General features: G+C 39.2%; 5 protein-coding genes and 1 long non-coding RNA gene across 6 annotated transcripts; 4 read left to right on the forward strand and 2 right to left on the reverse strand.

Moving 5' to 3' along the window:
* Nucleotides 1-1,154: 1,154 nt before the first annotated feature.
* Nucleotides 1,155-2,224, reverse strand: LOC145704154 (uncharacterized). Its single transcript, XM_081781593.1, has 4 exons — nt 2,016-2,224; nt 1,870-1,963; nt 1,517-1,807; nt 1,155-1,470 (listed from the first exon to the last, which is right to left on the reverse strand). The coding sequence occupies exons 1-4, from the start codon at nt 2,175-2,177 to the stop codon at nt 1,298-1,300; spliced, it is 720 nt and encodes a 239-aa protein (XP_081637719.1). The 5' UTR covers nt 2,178-2,224; the 3' UTR covers nt 1,155-1,297.
* Nucleotides 2,225-6,048: 3,824 nt separating this feature from the next.
* On the forward strand, nt 6,049-7,683 carry LOC145703641 (uncharacterized). Its single transcript, XM_081781026.1, has 5 exons — nt 6,049-6,173; nt 6,214-6,716; nt 6,762-6,999; nt 7,039-7,461; nt 7,507-7,683. The coding sequence occupies exons 1-5, from the start codon at nt 6,099-6,101 to the stop codon at nt 7,585-7,587; spliced, it is 1,320 nt and encodes a 439-aa protein (XP_081637152.1). The 5' UTR covers nt 6,049-6,098; the 3' UTR covers nt 7,588-7,683.
* Nucleotides 7,684-8,266: 583 nt separating this feature from the next.
* On the forward strand, nt 8,267-10,961 carry LOC145704335 (uncharacterized). Its single transcript, XM_081781784.1, has 6 exons — nt 8,267-8,503; nt 8,690-8,796; nt 8,905-9,048; nt 9,434-9,789; nt 9,999-10,143; nt 10,530-10,961. The coding sequence occupies exons 1-6, from the start codon at nt 8,447-8,449 to the stop codon at nt 10,762-10,764; spliced, it is 1,044 nt and encodes a 347-aa protein (XP_081637910.1). The 5' UTR covers nt 8,267-8,446; the 3' UTR covers nt 10,765-10,961.
* An 809-nt stretch (nt 10,962-11,770) lies between these two features.
* On the reverse strand, nt 11,771-12,409 carry LOC145704701 (uncharacterized). Its single transcript, XR_014134484.1, has 4 exons — nt 12,344-12,409; nt 12,089-12,174; nt 11,981-12,042; nt 11,771-11,936 (listed from the first exon to the last, which is right to left on the reverse strand). It is a non-coding gene; the product is annotated as an uncharacterized LOC145704701 (long non-coding RNA).
* Nucleotides 12,410-16,695: 4,286 nt separating this feature from the next.
* On the forward strand, nt 16,696-18,584 carry LOC145701071 (pleckstrin homology domain-containing family G member 5-like). The gene is made up of 6 exons (XM_081778299.1): nt 16,696-16,771; nt 17,307-17,364; nt 17,421-17,457; nt 17,540-17,595; nt 17,997-18,295; nt 18,564-18,584. The coding sequence occupies exons 1-6, from the start codon at nt 16,697-16,699 to the stop codon at nt 18,582-18,584; spliced, it is 546 nt and encodes a 181-aa protein (XP_081634425.1). The 5' UTR covers nt 16,696.
* Nucleotides 18,585-18,624: 40 nt separating this feature from the next.
* On the forward strand, nt 18,625-19,658 carry LOC145705273 (uncharacterized). Its single transcript, XM_081782730.1, has 4 exons — nt 18,625-18,671; nt 18,863-18,947; nt 19,134-19,285; nt 19,499-19,658. Exons 2-4 carry the CDS (start codon nt 18,880-18,882, stop codon nt 19,642-19,644), a joined length of 366 nt encoding a protein of 121 aa, XP_081638856.1. The 5' UTR covers nt 18,625-18,671; nt 18,863-18,879; the 3' UTR covers nt 19,645-19,658.
* The last annotated feature ends 4,593 nt before the right edge of the window (nt 19,659-24,251 follow it).

Raw genomic sequence — 24,251 nt, forward strand, 5'->3', positions numbered from 1 at the left:
TGATTTGATCATCCTGCAAATAAATGAGAAAGAAACGATTTATATTTTTATGATTTTTATTAATTTTTATGGATTTTTTTGGCAAACATAGAAATATTCAACAGTTGTGTCAAAAAGTTTTAACGGAAGAGAAAAGTATGAACAGTAAGCAGTATTTTTTGATCGAGTCTAGCTGTTTTTAGACTCGATCTGTTAGGTAAAGTAACGATCGTTAAGTTTGTGTGTTGGTGATAATAGCTGAATGAAAATGGCTGTTATCAGAATATTTTGAATAAGCGCTTGAAAATTAATATTCTGATAAAGACAAGCCAGATTCAAGGATAAGTTAGACAGATACAGTTAATATATAAAGGTGTCATCCATCCTTTATGGCCAGTCGTGTACAAATAGGTTAATTTTTTAACCAATGAAATCTAAGCTTGGGCCTCAAAAAGACTTCGATATGGAATTATCGTAATTTTCCTTAAGGGTACCCTTGCTTTAGTTTCACAGAAAAAAGACCGTTCATTTTTATGAACGGTGGTTTTTAAAAAGAAATGAATAATACTTAGCAGGAACCAGAAGTTTTTGCGTCAACCATCTGTCCGACGATTCGCTCAGCTCGGGCAAGCATTCTGTTTCGGGTGCAGCCGCCGAGGTTTCGTCCGACGATTCGCTTGGTGACGGATCGGATCTGGGAGGTGGCCTTGGCCTCGTTTTTCTTGGAGAGTCGCTCTTCGATTTCGCCTTCTTCCTCAGCCTGTCGTCGCTTTCGAGTCCAGGAGGTGTATTCCTCGCCGCACTTGTTGAAGGCCTTGTCGAGTCGGTCGACCATGTTGTTGAGCTTATCACTCCATCGGTCGAAGCTTTCGCATTCGCCGTACCACTGGTTGAGGGTGTAGTTGATGTGCTCTCGGAGGTTGTCTCGCTGCTCAGCAAATGGGTTGGGAACGTCGGGCTTGGACTGGACCTCAGCGTTGGCAGCGGCAAAAGAGCAAGAGTGAATTTCATATTTATTTCTGTGTGTTTTGTCTCGAACTGAGTATCTCGGTTTGTGATGGAGAATCGACGCTGGACGCAAGGTTTTATAGAGCTTGAAAAATGCGAGATTGTGGAATAGATGGAGTCCGAGCGCGCGGCGGCAGGAGGCGCTGGCGAGCTGACATGAGCACGCGTGAGAGAGGAAAGGGTACTGTTGAAATAGCTACGGAGGAAATTTCTACTTGGCGACGGAAAATTTTGGGTTGAAATATGATGACCTTGTTTAGCGCTCGAAGAGTTGAAATCAAGAGAATTGTATTCTGTTTTTAGGGAGCAGTTAGTCGAGAATAGTAACGTTCCATCGGACATCTTTGCCATTTCCGTCCGTGACGAAGCCGACTTTCGCCTCACCATCGTCATTCTCGCTTGTTTCCCAATCTTGAGTCTTGATCGATCGCCCCGACGGCTCACCAATGTAGTCACATTTGGCTTTGAACCGGACGGGCTCCCCTGAATGGATTCTGATAAGAAACGAGATTGCAAATTTCCACCTCACCATCTCTCGACAAGAACAACTCCCAGATAATCACCATTTCGCCAATCAAGAGCGTCAGACCTGGAATCTTGGAAACCTGACGAATTTTCCAGCCAAACATCGAAATTTCCACGTCGGATTTCAACGTGCATTTCACATTGAAAGTCCTTAGTCCCTTGGCAACAGATTTCATCAACGCCATGTAGTCTTCCTTATCATGAGGTGGTCGGACTCCCTTGACGGCATCGTTGCCGAAGTAGTGACCTTCCATCTTGCGAACTCGGAGGACGAATTTTTCACGCTCAGTCAATGCTAAAGACAAATTATGATGTGGTAACTTCATCATGATTTCTCTAGAAAAGAGAAACGCGCACCTGGGATCCTTGAAGCAGCTTTTTCGTAAGATGGAGGATCAACAGACCCGCCTTGCTGCTTATCTCTAAGCATGTCTCGCATGTCAGCAATGATCTTAATTATTATTTTTTACTATAACTTCAGCCAATCAACAATTCTAGCTAACCTTGTCTTTCTCATCCATTTCCTTTTTTCGTTGTGCTTCCCTCATTTGGTACATTTTCTTCTTCAAGTCTTCGATTTCTTTATCCTTTTCCCCAAGCTGCTGCTTGAGCATTTCAATCTCTTCCTTGTCATCGTCGACTTTTGAGCCACAGCAAAAGCACATTTATGATTCTATCAAAAAATAAATTTTTTTAATAAAAGAATTCTCAAATTTTCGAACTCACTGTCACTGTATTGAAAGCCCTTATGCTCTACTGACTGGCAGAAATATTCTGTAGGAGTTTCCAAATATCATTATCGCTTTCATATTTATTCAGACTTCATAAAATTCAGAAATTCGCGTCCACATGTTCTAAAATATATTTGATCGTCAAATATTTTCATGTTCAAAGGAAAAAACCAAACCCAAGATTGACGTCGGGTATCTTCAAGTTTCGAAAACAAAGACGAAATTCTCCAGTATAATTTCCTCACTCTGTCTCGGTTCTTTATCAGTCCCTCCTTTGCGCACTTATCGTTCCTTTCCTAGAGGATTATCCCTTTCATGCATATTTATGAAAGCATGAGAGAGACGGAGAAATCAGACATGCTCAACCAAGGATCTTTCTTGGACAGTTTATCTTGTTATTTACTTTTTTTTAATCTTTATTCAAATATAGACGGAGAAATCAGAAGACGAAAATCTGGATTTTCTTCTTCTTCCTGCTCTTTTTCATTATTTCCGTAGCCAAATAAGAAAAAAAAAATGCATATGTAACATATGATATGTTCGAACATGCATCGCAAATCCCTTGCAAAGCCTTATTTCTGCACGTGACACGAGAACACTTCCGTAAATGAGTTTTACAACAAGGTAAACATACTTGTCTTGCGGTAGATTGTCTAAATAATTACTCTAGTTGATCTCAATTTAGAAGTATAGAAAAGGAAATTTGACCTAATTTCTTTAGCGCATAAAATATTAAATACAAGCTTAGCTTAGCTCAGCTTAGCCTCGTAATTTTGAGTCAAACTGGCTAAGCTTGAGCAAAAACTTAGTTTTGAACCCATTTTTTCTTTGATTTTTCTTGAAGAAAAGTCTGTTTGAAAATCGAAGCTCATAATGACAATCTCCTAATAAACGCATCCTAATGCAAAATTGAAAAGTTGAAAGCTTGGTTATTTTGAAATTTGACAGCCGGAGTTGATCATCAACTTTTATCGTCTCTAATTACATCATGGAGTCGGAAATTCTCTCTGAAGGTGACCTAACTTTTGGGACAATTTTCCTTATCGAAATTTTCTTATCGCGCTAATTATTTGACCCCGTGCGGCCAAGTGCGGAACGTAAATATTACTTTCGGGAGTAAAAGGGAGGAAACGAAAAGAGAATCTCTTATCGCATCCAGTCGATTACCGACTTGCTTGAGTCGCGCTCCTTTTGATTATCTTCTTTTTAATTTTAAGAATATTTTCGTTTGCTTTAGTGACCAAGAATTGAGGCTAAACTAACAGTACCATTTCACGTTCCGCGAATTCCTCCTATGTTTGCGAAGATGGATTAGCTCTCATTAAATTCAAGCCACGAAATTCAGCCACGTTTTTGAAAATATGTCAGCAAGCCTAAGTTTGCCCCGTTTATTTTTATGTCATCGAATTTTTATTTGAGTGCTGTGTAGTATTACACAAGGAAGGTATTGATGATGATAATCGAATCAGCTTTTTTTTAGAAAAAAAATTTTATTTAGTAAAAAACCCTCTTGGGCCCGCCAGAGCGAAAAAACGAAAAAAACAAAAACAGGTTTAAATATTCAGAGCGCTTTTTTAGAACTTGCCCTGGCGAGGCTTTGACCTGACCGGATTTTACTGCCGGGTCATTTTTCCTCCTCTTCTATACTGTTTTGGAAGCGCTTTCCGTTTTGCAAGTTTTGCTAGAAATAGAAAATCAACACGGAAATGGACTGCTAATGACTTCAACAAGTTACCAGTGGAATTCTTTGGACTCGAAAGAGAGCAAAATTTGGGTCGAAAACCTGTATCCAAACCTGAGTCAGGGTCGTGGAAGAGCTCTAAAAATGAGCTTCCTTTTCTCAAAAAGATTATTCTTATCAAGGTCCTCTTTTTGAGCAAATTTGACCCAAATCGTGGGATTAATTTTGACGTGTCTAAATTTCCTAATTACTTTTGGGAACCATCTAATGCGCCTCCGCTCGGCTCTGATCAACTTGTCCTGTCTCCCTTCCTCCAGCAGGAAAGTTGTATGAAAACATTAAAACTCAGTTATCATTTTAGGATGACGCAGCAGAAAATTGCAAATTTCGAATTCGAAGGGGATTATTATCAGTAGGGGCGATCGGAAGATCGTTTTGATAATAGCTAATCCGTGGCTGATTCTGATTGAAAAATCATAAGGATAAGGAGGGAGCTTTAGGTATTTTTTTTCTACAGAAAATAGGGGTCACCATTTTCACAGAGGAACATTAAAGGCAATCTACGAGCCGATTGATCATGATTATAGATAGGAGGATGGATACGGACAGAGTTGCGAATTTGTTAAGCTGAGTGATCTGAGCTGGCTGAGTGAATTGAGCAGTCGCTCAGCTCAGCTCAGCTCATTGATTTTCGAAAATGATCTGATCTGCTCAGCTCAGCTCAGCTCAGACGAGTATCACTCAGCTCAGCTCAGCTCAGCTCAATGATTTTAACACAATTTTACTACTAAAAATGCAGTAAAAAACAGCTCAGCTCAGCTCTAAATAGGGTCTGCTCAGCACAGCTCAGCTCAACTACCTAAAAAAAAGGTCTGCTCAGCTCAGCTAAATGACCTCTGAAGAAGGGCAGCTCAGCTCAGCTCAGCTCATTTAGCTGCAAAATAGGCCAGCTCAGCTCAGAAAACTTTTCACGTAGGTTCGCTCAGCTCAGCTTAGCAAAAATAAACCAAAATTTGCAGCTCTGGATACAGGGGACCAATAAATTTCACCTTGTCATCACCTTGCGGTCATTATTGAAGAGTAGGTCCTTTATTTATCGCCATATTTGAGAGCCCTCTACCGAGTTTGTGTCCTAATTAAGAAGGAGATAGCCCCACGTTGGCCGAATAATTTTGCTGCCCGCTGAATGCCGATTGAGGCCATTTTGAAAATGCGAAAATCCGTAAATGCGGAATAGCATGGTTTACTAATTGGCCATTTGCGCAAAGATAGACCCTTCTTTAATCAGGCTTCTTTGTACTAACACTTGATAAAAGCGAGTCATAAGTAAAGAGGCCACTCTAAAGCTGAGATCATAATATTTCTTTTACAAACAGCTGGAATTTTCCTTCGCGTAAACTCACTGACTAATTCTCCAAAATACAGGTTAAAAACCAAAAAATCGTTGTTTGGCAAACAAAAACCGCAAAGAAACCCTGTTGTTTCCCGATTCCCTCTGTTTTCTGACAATTGTTGAGCACGTTTTTATCCTTGTCGTTACAAGCTCTCATGGTTTTTCTCTGATGATTATATAAATTTTTCTTTTTACTGTTGTTTTAAGAAAAAATCGATTTTCTCAGAGAACTTTTTTCAGCACTTTATTTCCGATAAAATGACGAGATAATAAGCTGCTTATTATAGGCAGTTACTTTAATTAGTTTCAGTTTGATTCAATCCACCTGTTGGAATATCAAGATCATCATTTGGGGAATCTGACTTGATGAGATTAATGCAAACCATAAAACCAGCACCAACAATCGCTAAAATACCAAATATTGTTTGTATTTTCCGCTTTTTACTAAGATTCTGCCATGTTTCTCTCATTTTTGAGGTATAAACTGAGTTCAGTTGTGGGAGTTAAAATGACAAAAATAATCTCGACTTTTTCTAGCTGGCATTTTCTCGTAAAGTTGAATACCACCTAACTGCCTTCGACTATAAAATTTATTAACGAGTCAGACCATTTAGAAAGTTTTAAGGCCCCATATTATGAATAGTAAATGTGAATAGTCATTTATCAAACCGTAGGTGGTGCTCAAACAAAGCCCGCAGTAAAGTCATTTTCCCCGTTTTTTACACTCACTTGTTTACAATTCTCCCTTTTTAAAACAAAATCTTCAAAAATATCGTTAAAAATGACGCAACCGACAGAGAAAAGTATGATTACAGATCCAAAGGCTTGGGCTGCATGTGGAGTTATCGCTTGTTTCGTAAGTGAAGTGAATTTAAGTAAAAATAAACCCTTTTTAGTCGATTTACTTCATTTTCAAAACCCGGGAAGCGTTTGAAAAAGTAGAAGATGCAATAAAAGAAGTCAAGCAGGATCGTAAAGCGAAAATTTGCGAGAGAAATTGTATGAAAATTTCATGGAGAAACTCTACCGACTCTCAACATCAGAACGAACAAGTCATCGGCTCTGGTCTTCTCATTCGGCCTAAGCAATTATTTCTTAAAAAATCAGTTTTGGATGTCACTGAATCTCCCGATCTTCAAAGTGATGAGGACAAACTCGACCAAGAATTTCGAAAAAAGGATTTGGCGTTTCTGCTCACCAACTATCACGTGATCGATGAGCTCAAAAAGACGACAGCGAGTGCTCTCAGCAAAGAAAAAACATTTGACGACTGTGTGGAAAATCATTTGGTCGTTGAACCGATGACTCAAGGTCTTTTGAGTCGAGAATCGTTTAAGATGTCCGGTGCGAATCCTGAGTTAATTTACTACGACTGGAAATGCGATTTGGCTCTCATTAGGTGACTTTACAAATCAAAAATTCAAAAGTATAAAAAATCCTCTAGAATCGATTTCAACGACTGTGCTTCCGTCTTCTCCGGGCGAAAATCACTTGCTCTTTCCAAACAACCCTCGAAAATCAATGATACAGTCACAATAACTGGGTTTCCGTTGGGTCACGGGACAAAAGAGCTCCAAGCTAAAATCAAAACCGCTGATTTTTCCGCGAAAATTAATGAACCACGTGGTGAGATCCAAATCGGAAACTTCCAAAATGAGGAAGACTGCTTCAATTGTATCAAGGTAAAAATTTGTCATTTTCGACTGACTGTAACAACTCAGATCAACGCGTCAGTCGAGCAAGGTGCTTCCGGTGGTCCAGTGATGAATTCGAATCAAGAAATCGCCGGTGTCATCGTCTCGAAAGTTGCTGACGGATGCCTCGCTATTTCGGTCTCTCAAATCCACAAGTTTCTCGAAGATGCAGAAAAAGCATACGAGAATCAGAAACAATTCGGAAAACACGGAATCAAAGTCAGGCAAATGAGCTGCGAAGTGGATGGCCCTGCAGATCTGTACTTTGAAATCTATATGGCGAATCCGAAGATCAAGGATCACCAAAAATATTTCGGGAATGAACTGGTCTGGAAAAGGATAACGAAGATCAAGGTGATACAAGACGGCGCGAAGAAAAATTATACCCCGTCCACAGAAGGGGCTGGAATGCTTGTTGAACAGATAAATCGAGGCGCCGGCTCATTTGAGGTAAATTTTCGAAAATCCAAATCGCTCCTAAAATATATTTTTTAGATAAAAGAAATCTGGTACGAAACTGACGGTCTGGACGAATCGATCTATTCTACTCCATATTTCTCCATTGATTTTGAATAGAGCTATTTTTTAACGAAAAAAAAAGTTCATTCAAATCGCGTGTTGCTCAAATAAGTTATTATGCGCTGTGGTTCGAGATTATGAATAAATGTTGATAAACGAAGTTATCTCTCTTGGTTAGAATTTGTTATGACAAATTGTAGTTGTCGACTCTCGTATGCGGATGAGCTGGATTTTTACGCAACAGCTTGCGTGTTTATCACTTAAAACATCATGGAAAAAATGCATTTTTGTCGCGCATTTTGCACTGTAATGACTTTTTTTTTCTAAAAGCCGCAAGTTTCTTATATGCTGCTCTTCAAAAAAATTATCAAAAAAGCCGCGCAACAAATTCTACTTTTTTTGAAAGCGGCTTTTTCGATCTCAAACTTAAAGTTTGGAGACTCTTGAATTTAATTAGTTTCTTGAGCCGCACGCGGCTTCAGAAAAAATCTCTTGGTAGTGATAGAAACAAAAGCCGCGCGCGGCTTTTAAATCGGTAAGTTTAAGTTGAATTTATGAATTTAAATTTAAAAATCAACCTGTTTTTCCAATCGTAACTGATAACTATTGCTGCGTCTATCAGACAGTCTACCAGACAGTCGAGAAAGAACAATCTCTTCATGGCGCGAGCTTCAGAATCCGACATTCCAAAGTGATGATTCATGAGTCGCCGCGTGAGCTCTGGTTGGGCGCGCGAATTTCGTCTTTTTTCGTCTTTTCCTTTCTTTGCCACTTTTTTGTTTGACCATTTTTTGAGCGAAATCCGCGAAAGTTGAAAAGTGGAGAATCTGCTCCGCCGAATTCGGATGCATGCGAAAAGCGAAAATGAAGAGCCGCGAAATGTAGAGAGGCGCAAATACCGAAAATAAACGAAAAAATGGAGAAATTGACGAAGAAGTTCAAGATTTTCACAAAGCAGAAAGACAGTAAACAGGCATAAGGGTTGAAAATAGCTTTCTTAAGGGTGTATCATTGTTTTATAAAGCTAAATCTATTGAAAATTTTATTTTCAAGCTCAAAAACACTCATGTTCTTGGGGCTATTCGAATAGCTGACGAATAACAGTTAGGGTTAGCCATAAACCTAACCCTAACCATTTGTTTTTCAACCCAAATCTGAGGGACATACGAAGGGAACGTACAAGAAGAATGTTCCAGTGAAAAACAACAATGATAATGTAGTGAAAAGAGCAAGTCAATTTGGCGCACGAGATGTCTATCAAAACAGGTTCCGTTCATTAAAAATTAATTTGAAAATTTAATTTGGGCTTTTTGTTCCAAGAAGTCAGAAGGCTTTACCCTGTCCTGCCTGGCTAATCTGTAAGTTCTTGTTCAGGTCATCAGTGAGCTCGGACAGCTGTCAGTACGGCAACGAAGCTAATCAGTTTCAGTCAAATGCGTCTCTCGCCTCAACTTCATCTTACAACTCTGACAGGCGATCCATCGCTTATCAGCACCAGCGCTCAAACTCTCAGAACAGGTAAAGCTCTTCAATCCGCCAAATCTATTTTTGGCGCGTAAAATTTATGCAAAATACCATTTCTCGCGAAATTCTCAGCCAGATCCTTCAATTATGCGCTTGGCGAAAAGCTCTTTCAAAAAAAGGGATGAAAATTCGCACGTTCCGGGGGACGCGTGGATTTTCATTTTTACTTTTTCGGCTCGAAATGTATGTAATAAAAAAATCTTTGAAAACATTTTTATTTGCATTTTTTCGGCGGAAATAAAACCTTGCTAAACATTTACTGTTTACCGCATAAATAATTCTATTTTCGCGTATTTTCGCCTTTCATTTGAAATTCTCCTCGGTATATTAAAATATTTTTTTTTCTTCAAAAAGAATACCGTACCAACTTTTTTTTCAGCAGCCATTTTCTGGAAGATCGGCTCCCGGGCGGCTGGGACGTCGCCTTCACCGACGACGGTCAAAAGTACTTCGTCGATCACAACACGAACACAACCCACTGGAATCTCCCGCTGGAAAGTGAGTGCCTCCCGCCCGGCTGGGAAAAGGTCACCTCGAGCCAGCACGGCAGCTACTATGTCAACCACCAAAATGGAAAGGCCCAGCAACATCCGCCCGTGTACTTCGCGAATTCCGCCTCAGCAGGTCTCGGTGGAATGTCACATCACAGGGACGCCGCTGGAAACGGATCGAGTAATGGAAGGAAGTTTTCAGTAAGCTCGTTGCCCATGACCGAACCTGACGAGAAATTCACCGGTAAGTTAAAATTTTTTTTTCGCGTTCGTTTGTTTTAATAATCATAATACCCAAATGGAGCCAAATTTACTGACAGTACTTGTGTCCAAGTTTATCCACTCGTAAACGACTGTAAGTAAGGGCCCTTATCGCGAACTACTGTCTGTGCCCCAGCACTTAGCCGAAAACTCGGGAAAAATTCCTTTGCATATTTTTAACACGCGTTTAAGAATGGATGGAGCGGAGAATCGAAACGGAAAATCCAACGCTGTACACGCCAATACCTGAATTCTTATCGGTTTATGCAAAAACGACGGACCCGGGCGCGCTCGCCCTCTTGAACTGGAACCACTTCGACGAAGTTGAACTCGAATCGAGAACGGGCCTAATTTTTGAATACGTGCATAAATTTTAAATACAAAAAACCAGTCTTCATTGAACGAAATAACTGACGTGTAGAACCTTAATCTGGATGAGAATTCCTATAAAAATGAGGTCGATTATTAAGTTACAAAGTGACTTGGAATAGGTACATTTTAGTAAGTCACTTCTGATGCCACCACTTTTTATTTGAAACAATTTGTAAGATAAGTCTTTTAAAAAGTGTTTCAACAAGAAAAGCGCTCTCTATTTTTACGTTAGAGTATTACACAAGCGTTTCTTTTCGCTGATAAGGGTCCCCAGCTTTTTCTTCTTGAATCAAGAGTGCTTCAATTATTACTCACATTTTTCTTGTCGTTCATTGTCACAGCCCTCGCAAAGTACAACGCCATGTTCGCCCAGCTGCACAAATCCGAATCGTCACAAATATGCCGTAGCTACGAAATTCTGCGATCAAATCTGCACAATGCCCTGCGCGCCCCTCACTCCCAGTCTGCTCAAGACCAAGGAATGGAATCAAAAAAGCCCACTGAAAGCGCCCTTTATCTCCTTCGCTATTTTAGCTTTAAATTTAATTCGTGTGGAAATTTATATCCACACGAGTTACGAACTTAAATTCTATTCGTTCAACTCAGCTTTTGATTCCCGAATTCTAGCTCCAAAAAGCCAGCAAAGTCCCCGCTAAAAAAACCCTGAAAAAAACCAACAACAAGTTCCTCTTTCCTGAAATCTTTCCTGAAAAAAATATCGCGCAAAAATGGACATCTTCTTTTCTCCCGTCAATGTGATGCAAGCAAAACAAAACAACAAAATAATGAACAGAAAGAAAAAAAAACCGACATGAAGAGATTTTTATTCCTGAAGAGTATGACTCGTTCTCAGTTCTGTAATTTATTTCCCGAAAACCGAAACCAAGAATTTATCGAAAAAAAAAAAATAATGAAACTAGCACTGCTCATCAAATACATTTCTTTACTCCCATCGAATTCGGAGTTTCTCATTCTTTTAAAATACCAATGATGAAAATCAGCAGGAAAGGAATTGTTATAGAATCAGCGCCAGAAAGCTCTGACACAGTAACTGCGGGCCCAGAAGAGGTTGTCTCAGGCGCCCCTGCTTTCGTACAGGGCCAGTCCTCAAGATTACTAAATGTCATCGTCTAACTTATTAAACTTACAATAATGCAGTCTGTATTTATGAGCGCTGCGGAATCTTTGTAGGTACTTTCACTCGATGATAAACAAAAAGCTAAAAGCAAATTCTTCATTGAAAAAATTCAAGCTTCAAACCATCAAGTGCTTGTTCTCCAGCCGAAGTTGCGAAATTGAACGCATTTTCAATAAAATCTTGTAGTCTCTTGCACCGTTCTTCCCAAGTAAGCATTTCTTCAAACGTTTCTTCGAAAAACAAAACCAATAAATAAGCTGTACTTTGAAAGTCTCTTTTGAATGCTTCAACGCTTTCTTATGGCCTTAACAGGAAGCAAGTTTACAAATTGTCGGTCGGAACAAAAGTTGTTTTATGGATAACCTTGAATATAACTAACTTACATACCTTTTTTGTACTAGGGTGTTGAAGCAAGAGTTGGTACTTATCATGTCAGTTATATTTGAGAATCAAAACATGGGGTTTTTCATTTTATTGATATGTAAGAAATAAATGATTGGGGAGAGATGAACTTGGATCATTTTCGCAGAACATGCTCAGTTTTTCATCATCAGAAATGAGAAGAAGAGAATCATCAAGATAGACATTGTCATTGATCCAGCGTTTGAGCATGGCCAGTCCTAAAGAGTCATTATTTTTCCGTGCGAAGAATATTGATGCTTACAATTTCGCAGTCATCGAGAAGCGCTGCGGACGACTCGTAGGTAGCCTTAGTCGAACAAAAAACTGAATGAAAAATAACGTGCTCAACAGAGTTTTCTTCGATTAATACCGTCAAGATATGTTCCTCCCAAGGACTTTGCTACATCGTAGGCGCTCTCAAGCGAAGATTGAATTGCATCGCATGCAAACGACATTCTGAAAATAATTTTTCAAAAAAATATTAGAATATATTCTGTATCTCTGCTCTAGCGTTGAAACTCTCTAATGAATCTTTCAGCAGGCAAAAACAGTTTTTGTGCTTAGATGCAACAAAGGCCGTAAATTGAAGCAATCTTTTATGAAAAGTGAAACTTTATCGTCTTACTTAGTTTCACAAGATTCTTCTTGTGGCATTCAGGGTGACCTTGAATCCTCAATCAACTGTAGTTATATGATTTACCTTCTATCTTTATCATTTTTCGGGACATTTTAGAATTCAATCGCCTTGTCTAGACTCTAGATAGCCTTAGAACCTGAGTATTAACGTTGTAAAAAGTTTTCAGTACCGGGAGAGAAGCGAGAGGTATTTATCTCGATCCCGGATAATCAGCCCGATGATAACATGGTCGCTCCTCGAGAACAACAGACATTCGCGTACATGGTTTTTGAGCATTGAGCCGGAAGCCTTCGCTCCCAGCATCGATTCTGATAAGCGTTTTTATCAGATCTCGGCAGGTGAGCAGCACAAAATCCGGATAAAAAGCGATCAATTTTAAAACGATCAACGATCAAGAGTGCTCAACTATTTACGGACAACATTTCTAAGCGACGCACAAGTAGATGCACAAGTAGATGTACTTTTTAATTTCCCAGAAAAGATGCGTTTGAGTTCGTCGCGTAACATCATGTTTACATTTGATAATTGTCGACTTTAGAAATCGCCTTCTTTCAAGAATGCCGAACCAAAAGATAGAGATGTTCCAAAATGACTGTATTTGCCTTGTGGTCAGTGAAAAACTCAATGTCCAGGAAATTACGATTTCCGCGCGCACTTGTCAATATACCCGATTTTGCTTCTTGAAAAATGCATTTACTCGTCAAAATATACTCGAAGAGCCTAGTGATGTATTGGAAAAGCTTATAGTTAGAGATGATCGGCTTGCGCTTGTTAAAATAAGCAGCAAAAAGAAGGTAAGAGAGACACGATTTTTAATCACAAGCGCGTAAATCGCAATCTGCCAACTCAGTTTAAGCAGTGTTGATTGTTGTTGTGGTCTTGAGAAAGCGAGGGAGAGGAGCTGGCGTATTTAGAGCGGTTGGACAATTTGTTCGGAGGTTAAGGCTCTGCTGTGGCCAGCTTAAAGTCTCAGAGCCGGATCGAATACGTAAAGGATTGAATTTCTTATCAGGCAAATTTTCAATAATGGACAATTTTTTTCAAGTTTATTTGAAAAAAAACTGACCAAAGAAGCCTTTTTTCGATGAAAAATAATAAGAAGCTTACTTGAGTTTAATAATTTATACGATACTCCACGATGGTAGCATTTCATTTTTATTGAAAAGAGAGTCGATTTTTAAGAAAAAAAAGAGAGCGGGAACGAAAATGGACATATATGACGGTAGTTTATAGACGAGCAGATCCCGGGCCAGAGCAATATCTTTTTATATTATACACGTTCGTTTAGGTTGAGCTCATCGATTGTTGAGCCGAGAAAAGCTTACTTCTTCACTATCTCACTAAGCAACGAAATAAGTGACACGCAACTTTCAATTCAGAAGAAAGGCGACAGAAAGGAACAGATACACCCTACTTTTTATCAGAGCCACAGTATACAGAAATACTTATTATTAACCAAAGGAGGATGAACTTCTTTCAGTAGTTATCTGAATAGAAAAAATAAATATTTAAAGGGGGTAATCATCGTAAGATCCGATTTCCAGGCGGATTTTCGGGAGCTCTTTTTTGTCCAGACACAGGTTTTTTTTTACGCAGGTTTTTGAAGCAGCACCAAGAAAAAGGATTGATTTTATGGAAATAGGTTTTGATTGGCGGGTAGGCCAAATACAGCAAGCTTATTGGTCTTACAAAAATTCACTTCTTTTTCTTGGTTTGCGCCGGTTTTTGAGTCCAGATACCGTTTTTATAAGTAAGATTGTATAAGTTTTGATTATTTTCAATCGATAATTTCGCTCATCATTACTACGTCGCACAAATATGGATATCTATCAAAAGTCACTGTTCATGAATATATAGAAGCAGAAACTCAAACCAACGAAAATATGGAAGAAGTTTGTTCATTAGTAAGCAAATTGGAGAGAAAATCATCAAAGCGCAAGTCTCAGCGAGATCGCGAGAAGAAAAAGATGCAGGAGGATAAAGTAAGTTTAGACTGCAATTACCGAAAGCGACAAGTTCAAACGCCGCCTGCTGCCAATAATGCAGGATGTGTATAAAATGAACGGTGACCATTTGCGATTCAGCACACGAAACGTCGAAGCTCGCGGCAATCCCTTTACGCCGGCCTGCCACGTCCGAAATCTCCTAATGTCGGAGTGCTGCTCGATTCGCCACAGTCGAAAATGAACAGTTCCGCGACGCAAGAGACTCATAAGCAAAAGGCTTTGGCGAAACTTGGGGTCAATCCGGACAAGGGAGTTGGTAAGTCCCAGAAGTTCAAGAAGCCAATTTTCGGCCCATGTTTCTTATTTTTTTCGCTTAGCTGCGAAAAATCAAAATTATTAGAAAATATCTGACGCGTTTATATTTGCGGTCGAGTACTGCAAAAATTTCGGTTTAAAATTCTCGAGCGAAACCGCCGATAAGCGTGACGACGTAGTGTTATCAAAAAGGCAATCCACAAGATCTGACCTCCTCGGTTAGTCCGCCGAAATTTTAGAGACTAGCTTACATACATTCTAAAAAAGGGAATCTTCTTTCATCGCTCTTTGTCTACCAGACAGACTGACCATTTAAGGGGGTCCTATTTTTCACAAGCAATTTTAGAATTACGATTTTTTTCGAATTAATTGTAACCCTCTAAATGCCATTTAATCACTATACAGTCCTATAGTAAAGCCAGGTTGGCTTATCTGTGACAAGTTCATATACTTAATTTTTAATTCTTAATGCAAGACTAACTCTTCTTTCAACAAAACCGCACCCTTAGCAAAAAATGACAGAGGGGAGAGAAAAGGGAGAAAAATGACGCAAATTTCAGCAGACTTTGAATTATTCCGAGATCAAACGGTGCTGGAGAGACTGGACGAAAGGCTTCAAAAGTACGATTTGTATGGGTCAAAGGGTTGAATATTTTTACTGCTTATGGCGATCATCTGAGTTGCAGAACACTAAAAATCGATACAGATGATTTGATAATGCCGTGATCCTAGGATGGGGAAGATTTGCCCGTCTTTGATTGGCTGACAGAAGAAATACTAATATCTGATTGGCTTAGAGCAATCTCCATGGTCACTCTCTTTGAGACGTAAACTAATTACTGCTTTACTAAAATCAAGCGAACCCTGCAAAGAAAGAAAGAGGACAAGATTTTCTAGAGCCGATTTTTTTTCTCGGCGCTAGAAAGTGAAAATTTTGAAAGAAATATTGAGTCGTGTTCTTAACAGAAAATATTGTATCGTGTTCTTTTTCAGAAAATATTGTGTCGTGTTCTTTTTAGAAGCGTTATGATGCTGTTCACTGGTATTTCCAGTATAAACCGACAAATCTGGGTCTTCCGAAAGTTGTACAGCAAACTTTGCGAAGCAGTCCCACTTTAGGCTGTTCCCTAACTTCCTCAGTCATCGAAACTGAACGAAATTTAGTAAATTTTAAAATTCTCTTTTTACCTCTCAAAATACGGCGCCGGACTGTAACTAGATCACAGAAAAGCGGTAATCTGACTGACTGTGAGTGGATTTAGCCCTGACAACAACTTCGGCTCTAGAGAAATTTTTCTCTTATAGTGCGCTTCATTGTTGCGCGTCTAGAGAATTTTCGCTCTTCTATTCACTAAAAATTCAACCCAACAACAGTCTACCAAAAACGCAAGTACTCAACCTCGCGGTTAACGTTTCCGAAGTGCTGCGATTGGAATCTTCCTGGCGCGAGTTTCTCCCGGAAAAAGTGGCCAAAGACGTCCCGAAAAACGAGGCTCGATTTCAAGAGGCGATATGGGAGATTTTCTTTACGGAGCATAATTATATGAACGGTGATCTTTTTGCTCTGACTCAGGTTTTCTACACAGGAAAGCCTTTTTCTAACGACAGCATTTTTGATTGATCTTTTCTTGAAAGTTCTTATGTAATTTGACGCAATCACTAGTGGATAAGAAAATTTCTAAAGGCAATTAATCACAAATTGATCATCTTTTGAAAGCTCAAAATTGCACTCTGCGATTCATGTCTATATCGGGTGTTTGATCGATCTACAGGAAGACGATTTGTTCGAACGGATCCAGATCAAGAGGCTCTTTACTAATTTGAAGGTCATTTACAGAACTCATCTCGATCTTTGGACGAATTTCTTCTTGCCGGAGCTCAAATCTTGCCGAAAGGAAAGACGAATGCTGGACGCGAAAAGCCTTATCCAGATATATAGTCAGATTGAGCAGCGCATTCCATCTGTTTATGTCAAGTATCTTGTTGGAGCGAGAGACTCGTTTTTCGGTTCTAAATTTTCACGAAATATAGATTTGTTGGAAATAATAGCGATTTCTGAACCGACAGTAAGATCGAATACATGCGAGAATTATGCGATGAAGACGAGCTCTTCCGAAGATTCATCGACTGGGCTGAAGACAAAGATGCATTACAGGTACTTGACTTTCTTACTGACAGTCGAAATGCCAAAGTTTGAAGGGTAGCAGGTACCTGGAAGATCAGTCTTGAACTCACGTTTTGGGTACATTATTAAACTCGCTAAGCATTAATTTTCAAAACAAATGACCTTCCGGATTTGGTTATGTCCGGAATCCGGAATGATGTTGTCACTGATAAAGTTCTGTGATGAATAAAGCTACTTTAGATGATATTTAATTTCGATTTTCTAAAAAATATATGGCTAAAACCCTAACCCTAACCCTAACCAAGGGGTGCTTTGACCCCTAGACCCCCTCCAGTAGGTATTCTCAGCCCCTAACCCTAATCCCTAACTGAGAAGAGATTTAGTATCACTGTAACCTTCCGCTAAAATCGACCAGCAAATGACCTAATCCTTGTTTGTCCTAATTATTTTCATCCTAAAAGCACTTTTTTCTAAAAAACAGACTTACCACAGGAATGCGCCAAAGAGAGACGACAGGAATTCAATCAAATCTAATCATTAACCGATCCGTAAATAACAATTCTAGCCCGAGAAAAACAAATGCAAGGGGAATGATAAAAATGCGCTCGATAGCATTCTCTCAGGTACGAATCAATTGATCCCAACTTGAACAGCATTGTTATCTCATACCAATGTTAAGGGCCTCACCAGCGAGTTACGAGATATGGCTTGTTATTAGATACCCGGCTCTACAATTACTATCTTTCTTTGAACTTTTTATTTCGCGTTTTTTGGATTTCGATTTTAGAAGCTGGGGAAAGAGACTGTTTGCAAACTGGCGCAAGAACCGATTAGGAGCGAGATCGAAGAAACACGTGCGAAAGGAATTGGCTTCAATTTGAAAGTTATTCAAAAACAGCTGATTTAGAAAAAACAGCTCTCTTTTCATTACGGTAAGTTACCGGTTAACGTATGAAAGCACAGAATAAAAATTTTGCTGAACGCATATTGCGGAGTTTTCTGCGCAGCGCCTTTGACGTGTTCTAGCGTCAAATCGGATAAAGATTTGAGAGAACCGAATATGAGTTATTGAACTTCACAGGGGCTTTGCGCAGAAATCTGCGTAATATGCGTTCAAGCGTTAATACCGTATTTTCGTTAATTTTCTTGTATTTCGTGAAAATCGAAAATTCCTTTTCAATTAATGAGTTCGCCGAAAACACCAACGCCGGGGGAAAACGGCACTTGTAAAATTACTGATAAGCAAAATTGGAAGCCAACGAAGCATCCGCACTCTGCCTGTGGATTGATCGCCGCGTGAGCTTGGAGGATCTTCGCCGGACTGTCACTGGCGTCGAAATCGATGACTTCAAGAATCTTTCTGAAACAGCTGCCGACTTTCTGCACAATCACTTCGCGGCAAGAGGCGCGTTTGATTTCTTTTCTTCGATTTCAAATGTGGAAAACGAAGTTCAACGAAGAGTGTATTTTGAAGACTCTGGAATTCAGCTCAAGGATGGAGAGCATAAAGCAGTCAAGATATTTGCTGTTGTTTTGACTGATGTTTTGATTAGGGTTCGAAATAATTTTAGAATTAAAAATAATGTTATCATTTTTTATTAACCTATTAATTTAGAAAAATTAATAATTAATTAAATTAAAAAAAACTTAAAATATTTAAATAACAAAAATAATTATTAAATTTTATTAGTAATTTAATTAATCTTAAATTAACGTTATATATTATGTCATTTATTATGTAACATAATTTATAATATATAACTTATATTATATTTATTTAAACGAGCAAATTTTCAAGAGGCACCTATTTAACGGATTTAAGGTAGACTCTAACGGACTGTAAAAGCCTTACTTATATTTTTCGAACCCGTTTTTCAGCTGATCCTTAAATCTCGGAAAGATAAAAAGAAGGCCCTCGTGAAGTCGCCAGGTCCGCGCTCGCTAAATACTATCACCAACAAAATCCTGTCTAAACATAAGCTCACGTGTTCACAATCCCTTTCACGCTCAATAATGGTTGTTTACCTTTTCATTTTCCGTCTAAACTGTTCGCTGGGATTCGCGCACTTTCGACCCCAAAATATACCAAATTATACATTTTTCGCCAGCGCGGCGGAAAAGTAAAAACGGAGAGACTGATGATGCTCAACGAAGGCGCCAAGGACTTGACGATTATTTCTCTTGATGAAGGTCAATTTCCAACAAGGTAAAAATCCTTTTCAAAGTTTTTTTTGGCATAACACATGTTTCTGATTCGTTTTCGACGTTTCGTTTTAGAAATAAATTTAAACTCGTGTTTCTTTTCCACTTACACGAAAAGCGGAATAACACATGATGAAATTAGATAAATATTTTATTAAAAATGCGGTGTTGTTACAGGCTTTCTTTCTAGTGTCTTCACGTTGACGTTTGACGAAAAGAGAAAACTTCAGAACTTTCAAGCTGCCATTGAAGATGCGCAGAAGGAGTTGGAAAGTTTGAAAATGGGGAATGGAAACAACTCAGATTTTATTGCAAAGTTGAATTCAAGGGTTGAACTTTTAGGTAGGGCTAAAAAATGAGGTCTTTGTTTGTTCTTTAATTTTTTGTCTTTATATAAAGTAAATAATCTTTCTTTCGAAGGAACCATAAAATATGCCTCAAAAATTGATCATGCTAATTTTAAATTATATATAAAGCGACTTCACAATTAAACGTTTAAGATGCTGCATTCGCTTTGATAATTTACTGAATAGATAACACATTCATAAATTTTAGAAATAAAAGAAGAAAGACCAGCGCAAGAAAAACGACCTTCCAAAAGACCCCTCGATCATCAAATATTCAAGCAGTCGAGCTTTGATAAATTGATATCAAATTTCGGAAACGTAGAAATCGACGATGGAGGCATCTGGGCCGGATAACCTTTAAAGCTGATCATAATACATCATATTTTTTTGCAAAGTTTGCCTTATGATGCTGTTTTTTGCCACGAGTAGCCTTCTATGATCTTGCCGAGAGAATCAATTTTTCAAACATTCACTAGTCACTTGCATTGTAAATATAATTTGCAGTCAAATTGAAAATTTGTCCCGAACTCGCAAATTTTATTTCCCTTTTTTCGAGAAAAGAGAAAATATAAAAAATGCCCTTTGAGTTTTGGTACACTACTTCGAGGGAAGATGACTCCACCGACGCATCTTGGGTTTGCTTCTGCCAGTTTTTATGTTGGTCATGCAAAGTCACTCTGCCAAATAATATCGGAGCAAATACGATCACAATAGAACAGCCAACTGGTCAGAACAGCCAAAAAGAGGAGGATGGAGGCAATGACAAGAAAAAACTTTGAATAAAATGAAAAAATAGAACCCTTTTTCATCATTTTTTTTTGCAAGGTTTGCCTTTTGATTTCGATCATTGAAAATTGATGAGAATTTGAAACGTGGCTTTTTTGATCTTCCCTTGTCGAGGATTTTTCCCTATGCGTCGATTTTCGTGTCCCGAATTCTTGCATGCATAGTTTTTCCATGGCGGCGAGAAATTTGTCCTGACAAGATTCCAGTCGCGCATCTGACGCGTAACGAGGTCCAGAACTTGATCGCCTCTTAGTTTCATGCTTTTAGACGGACTCTTCCCACGTGACCGCCACTTGAATTCTTTTTTTCTGTATTTTTAGCCAATAAATTGCTGTCGAGTTTTTGAAGGTCGGTTTAGAATGAACTGGCTCGGAAGGGAATTCTAGTGGCGCGCGGATTTATCCACCGAATTCTGATTAAGGTGACCCCTTCGCCAGGGGATGTAGAGCGGATTGTTCAGAGTATCCCGGAAGCTAATTAGAATTTCCGCAGTCTTCACGTTGTCCAACCAGATTCTGTATTCTAGAGTTCAGGAAAATGGAGATTCGAAAGAATCAACTAAAAATTAACCAAAAAAAAAAATTAAAAAAAAAAAACATTTTTTTTGTTCGTCAAAATTAACCCTCTTGACCGAAAAAGCTATTGATACTTTCCAATACGCTTAAAAATACGGCACACGCCGCTTGTTGAAAAATCCCATGTGAAGGGCAAAGTGTACGATGTCCGGCTTAGGGAGCTTTTGTATTCCATCCCCTCGTTGAGAGCATGCTAAACCGGACAAGATTGCATCTTGCGATCTTTTCGTGTCTACTTTTTAATCAAAAATAAATGGAGAAAATTGGTCTCAATTCAATATCCAGACAAAAAAGGCGCTTCGGTGGAATTGAAAAACCCAGCGTTTAAACTTGAACCGCGAAAACTTTGGCGCGTGGTCGAGCCACTTTGTGAAAAGTTCCAACGTGAAAAAATACACCGCCCGAGAAATTTTTTGCATATTCGACTATTGTTTTAAGTTCAGAAGCTGCCAAACTCAGCAAGTAGATTGACTACCTGGTTCTTTCTATCATCACGTGAGTTTTCTTTTTGCGCCGACTCGGCGGGCGCGAAGCATAATGGCCCGACCTTCATCCGCAAGAGGGCGCGCGGAAAAAGAGGTGGAAGAACGGAAAAGGGGTTGAAGAGCGCTCTGAGCAGGGCGCCGGAGGAGAGTGCGCAGAGGAGCGCAGAGGGAGAACCTCCATGACTTACTCAGCGGGTGGGCAAGCAAGGGAGGGAGCGCGAAGCCGCCTAATCCCAGCGTGAAGTGTGTCAATCTTTGTTCAAACACCGCCATCATTTCTGACTGCGTAGTACCCCCCGTAGGAGCTTAATTTCGCTAGACTGATTTTTCGCGCTCATTTTTATAAAAGAATTTATAAACTAGGAAAACTTTTCTAGAGTGAAATTTTGCGCTGAATCTAAATAAAGAGTCAAAAAGATTTACTTTCGATGATAAAATTTATTTTCAAGTTTTTTTTTGCACAGATAAAGTAGAGAAGCAGTGGAAAATTAGTGGGAAATAACAAGAACTTGTGGCTGATCGTGTAGTACGGCCTTGGCTTCGGGTTCTTCACTCCTTGCGTCACAAACTTGCAGTTGAGCACATTTAGTGCCCTTGTTTCTTGAATGATTGCACTCGAGAATGCAGCCCTCTGAGTTTGCTTGCCTTATTCGCATCCGGAACCTCTGGTATTTTCCTTTAATCTTCTCTCCGTACTGCAGATAAAAAGCGTAGCTTTCTGGTTTTGCTCCTGGGCCGATGTGAAAAATGATAGGTTTATCTTTGGTTCCCGCATCTTCAGGAATTCGATCAACTTTGTCGTTTAATTCCGTAAAATCCATGTTCTGTGCGCGATCACTCCTACTTGCCCCTAAAATTGATACAAGCATGGGTAGAACAAAAATATCCCGTCCGCCCTGCTGCGCTCACTCCCAGGTGTTACGCTCGCTTAGTGTATTTAGGGTTTATCGCCAACTCATCAGTTCTCCCTGGACTCGCGAAGTTCGGAGGATTCAGAGTCCTCCGCGCACCCTGCGCCCTCATGCGGGAGTAGGTCGGGCCATTCTGCTCGACATCCGACTCGGCGCCGAGGTATTCTACACTAATTTAATACTCATTTTAAAACAAACATTTACCGTTCTTCCGAAAGTCGTTCGATATCAAACCAGAATCTACTAACATCGATTTGCGAGAAGAGAAAAAAATGACCCCAGCCGGCTGCGAAAAACCCTCAGAGTCTGAGACACCCCTCTCCCGTGAGTGTCTAATGACGATGAGTTTGCTCGCGCTCGCCGGCCTCACCATCGCGTTCTCGTTTTTCTGCGTTTTTCGATCTGCCTGTAAAAGAACGAGTTCCCGGGATGAGGAACGATTCCGTCGATCCGGTGACTTTCTACTGTCGAACGAAACTGTCGTCGAGATACACGAACCAGCGGAAAATGAGATCCAACCGACCGCCCCGATGGATTTTTCTGTCGATAAGCCGCCAAGCTATGATGACGCTATGGCCAAGGCCTAGTTATCCATTAACCTAAAGATCTCTCTCTGTAAAATTGTGCTAATTGATCGAATTCTGTCTTTGCCGATCTGACAATCTGAATTAAAACTTGGCTGCGCCAAGTTACTCTTCATTTTTCGGATATTTTAGTTCAATAAATTATTTGTTTTCTATCAAAATGGAAGATAAAATCAAATTTACACAGTGTGATCTCGCCATTAAGCAAAACAAATTTCGCGATGAGTCGCCCCTTAGTCTGTTTTTCAAATTTAAAAATTTTAACAATCCACGACTCACTCAAATAGTAAACATACTGTTGTTGGCAGATCAGAATTTAACAGTCCGAATTGGACGGTCCAACTCAAAATTTTGAATAACAAGTGTTCCCAACTTTCTTTTATCAAAAAGAGATCAAGCGGTCAAAACAAAACAACCCACTGCTGATGATCTTCCAAGCTACGAAGAATGTGTCAAAACAAAGACCAAAAACTGAAGATGAGCTAAAAGTTTGCTAATATCAAATGAAATCTTGACTCTCAACTATTTTTTGCAATAAATTTATTTCGTCCACAAATTATGAAGATTTTGAGAAGCACTAAAAGTAACCAGCAAGAACGCCGTATTCTTTGATTTGATTATAATGATTTCTTACGACATCTGAAAAGAAAATTTTAACAGAAAGAACTAAACAACGACTCACCTTGATTATAATCCTCTGCTTTATTCAAGATTTCCCAAACATCTTGAAGATGTTTCGAAAAGACAGGGGCGAGAAAAACGAAAGAAAGCTTCATTCTATTTTCTTGTAATTTGCTCGACTCAGATGACGAAAATGACAAGTAAAGGTCTATTTCTTGGAGTTTTTAACTGGAGAACTGTCGTTAATATTTTAGTTTTCCGATCTCAAAGATGTGGAGCGACACTTTGGAAGCTCCATTTTGAGTCTTTGCTCTAATGTCCGTAATCAACCGAATTGAAAGTTATGTGAGGCCACTGGAAGTAATGTCTTACCCCGAAGGGTTGTCTTATTGATTTTTTCTCATTTCTGTTGGAATATGTCTTGACTGTTTCCAGCAAAATAGATCAGAATCTTCTTACAGTATATTTTCTCAAAATAAGCAATTTGGGTACAGTTATTTTTATCGGTTTTCCGATAAGCATCATTTTTGCAAGTTCTGAAGGCGAACAGCCAAGTTTCGTCGACTTGAGATAACAGTTTTTAACAAAAAAAAAAACGTAACTGGCTAGGCCACTCGAAATTGCAAGAAAAAAAGCTGCTTATCAAAAAACCGTAAAGTGCTTAAAACTCATTAGTGATAAAAACAACTGCCCCTTTATTCTACGAAGGCCACTCTGCCAGTTGACGTAACTTTCTGTTGATTTAGCTATCTGCTGAGCACTAGAATATGGAGAAAAGCGGCCACTTATCGTGACAAATGAGAAGTGTTAGTGACAGGTTTTGCTCAAGGAACATAAATAGCAAGCTAAAAAAATGATTTGATTTTTGCGGTTATTTTTATCAATTTGGATGGCGAAATGGCTGTTTTTTTACAAAAGCTCGCCACTGGCAAGTCGCCAGTTTTTCGCCAAAAAAAACGTGAAAAAAACGAGGCTGTGAAAAAGCATGTTCGATGCTCC

Source organism: Oikopleura dioica, chromosome PAR (genome assembly GCF_907165135.1).
Source record: "Oikopleura dioica chromosome PAR, OKI2018_I68_1.0, whole genome shotgun sequence".
In the NCBI taxonomy this organism is placed as follows: domain Eukaryota; kingdom Metazoa; phylum Chordata; class Appendicularia; order Copelata; family Oikopleuridae; genus Oikopleura; species Oikopleura dioica.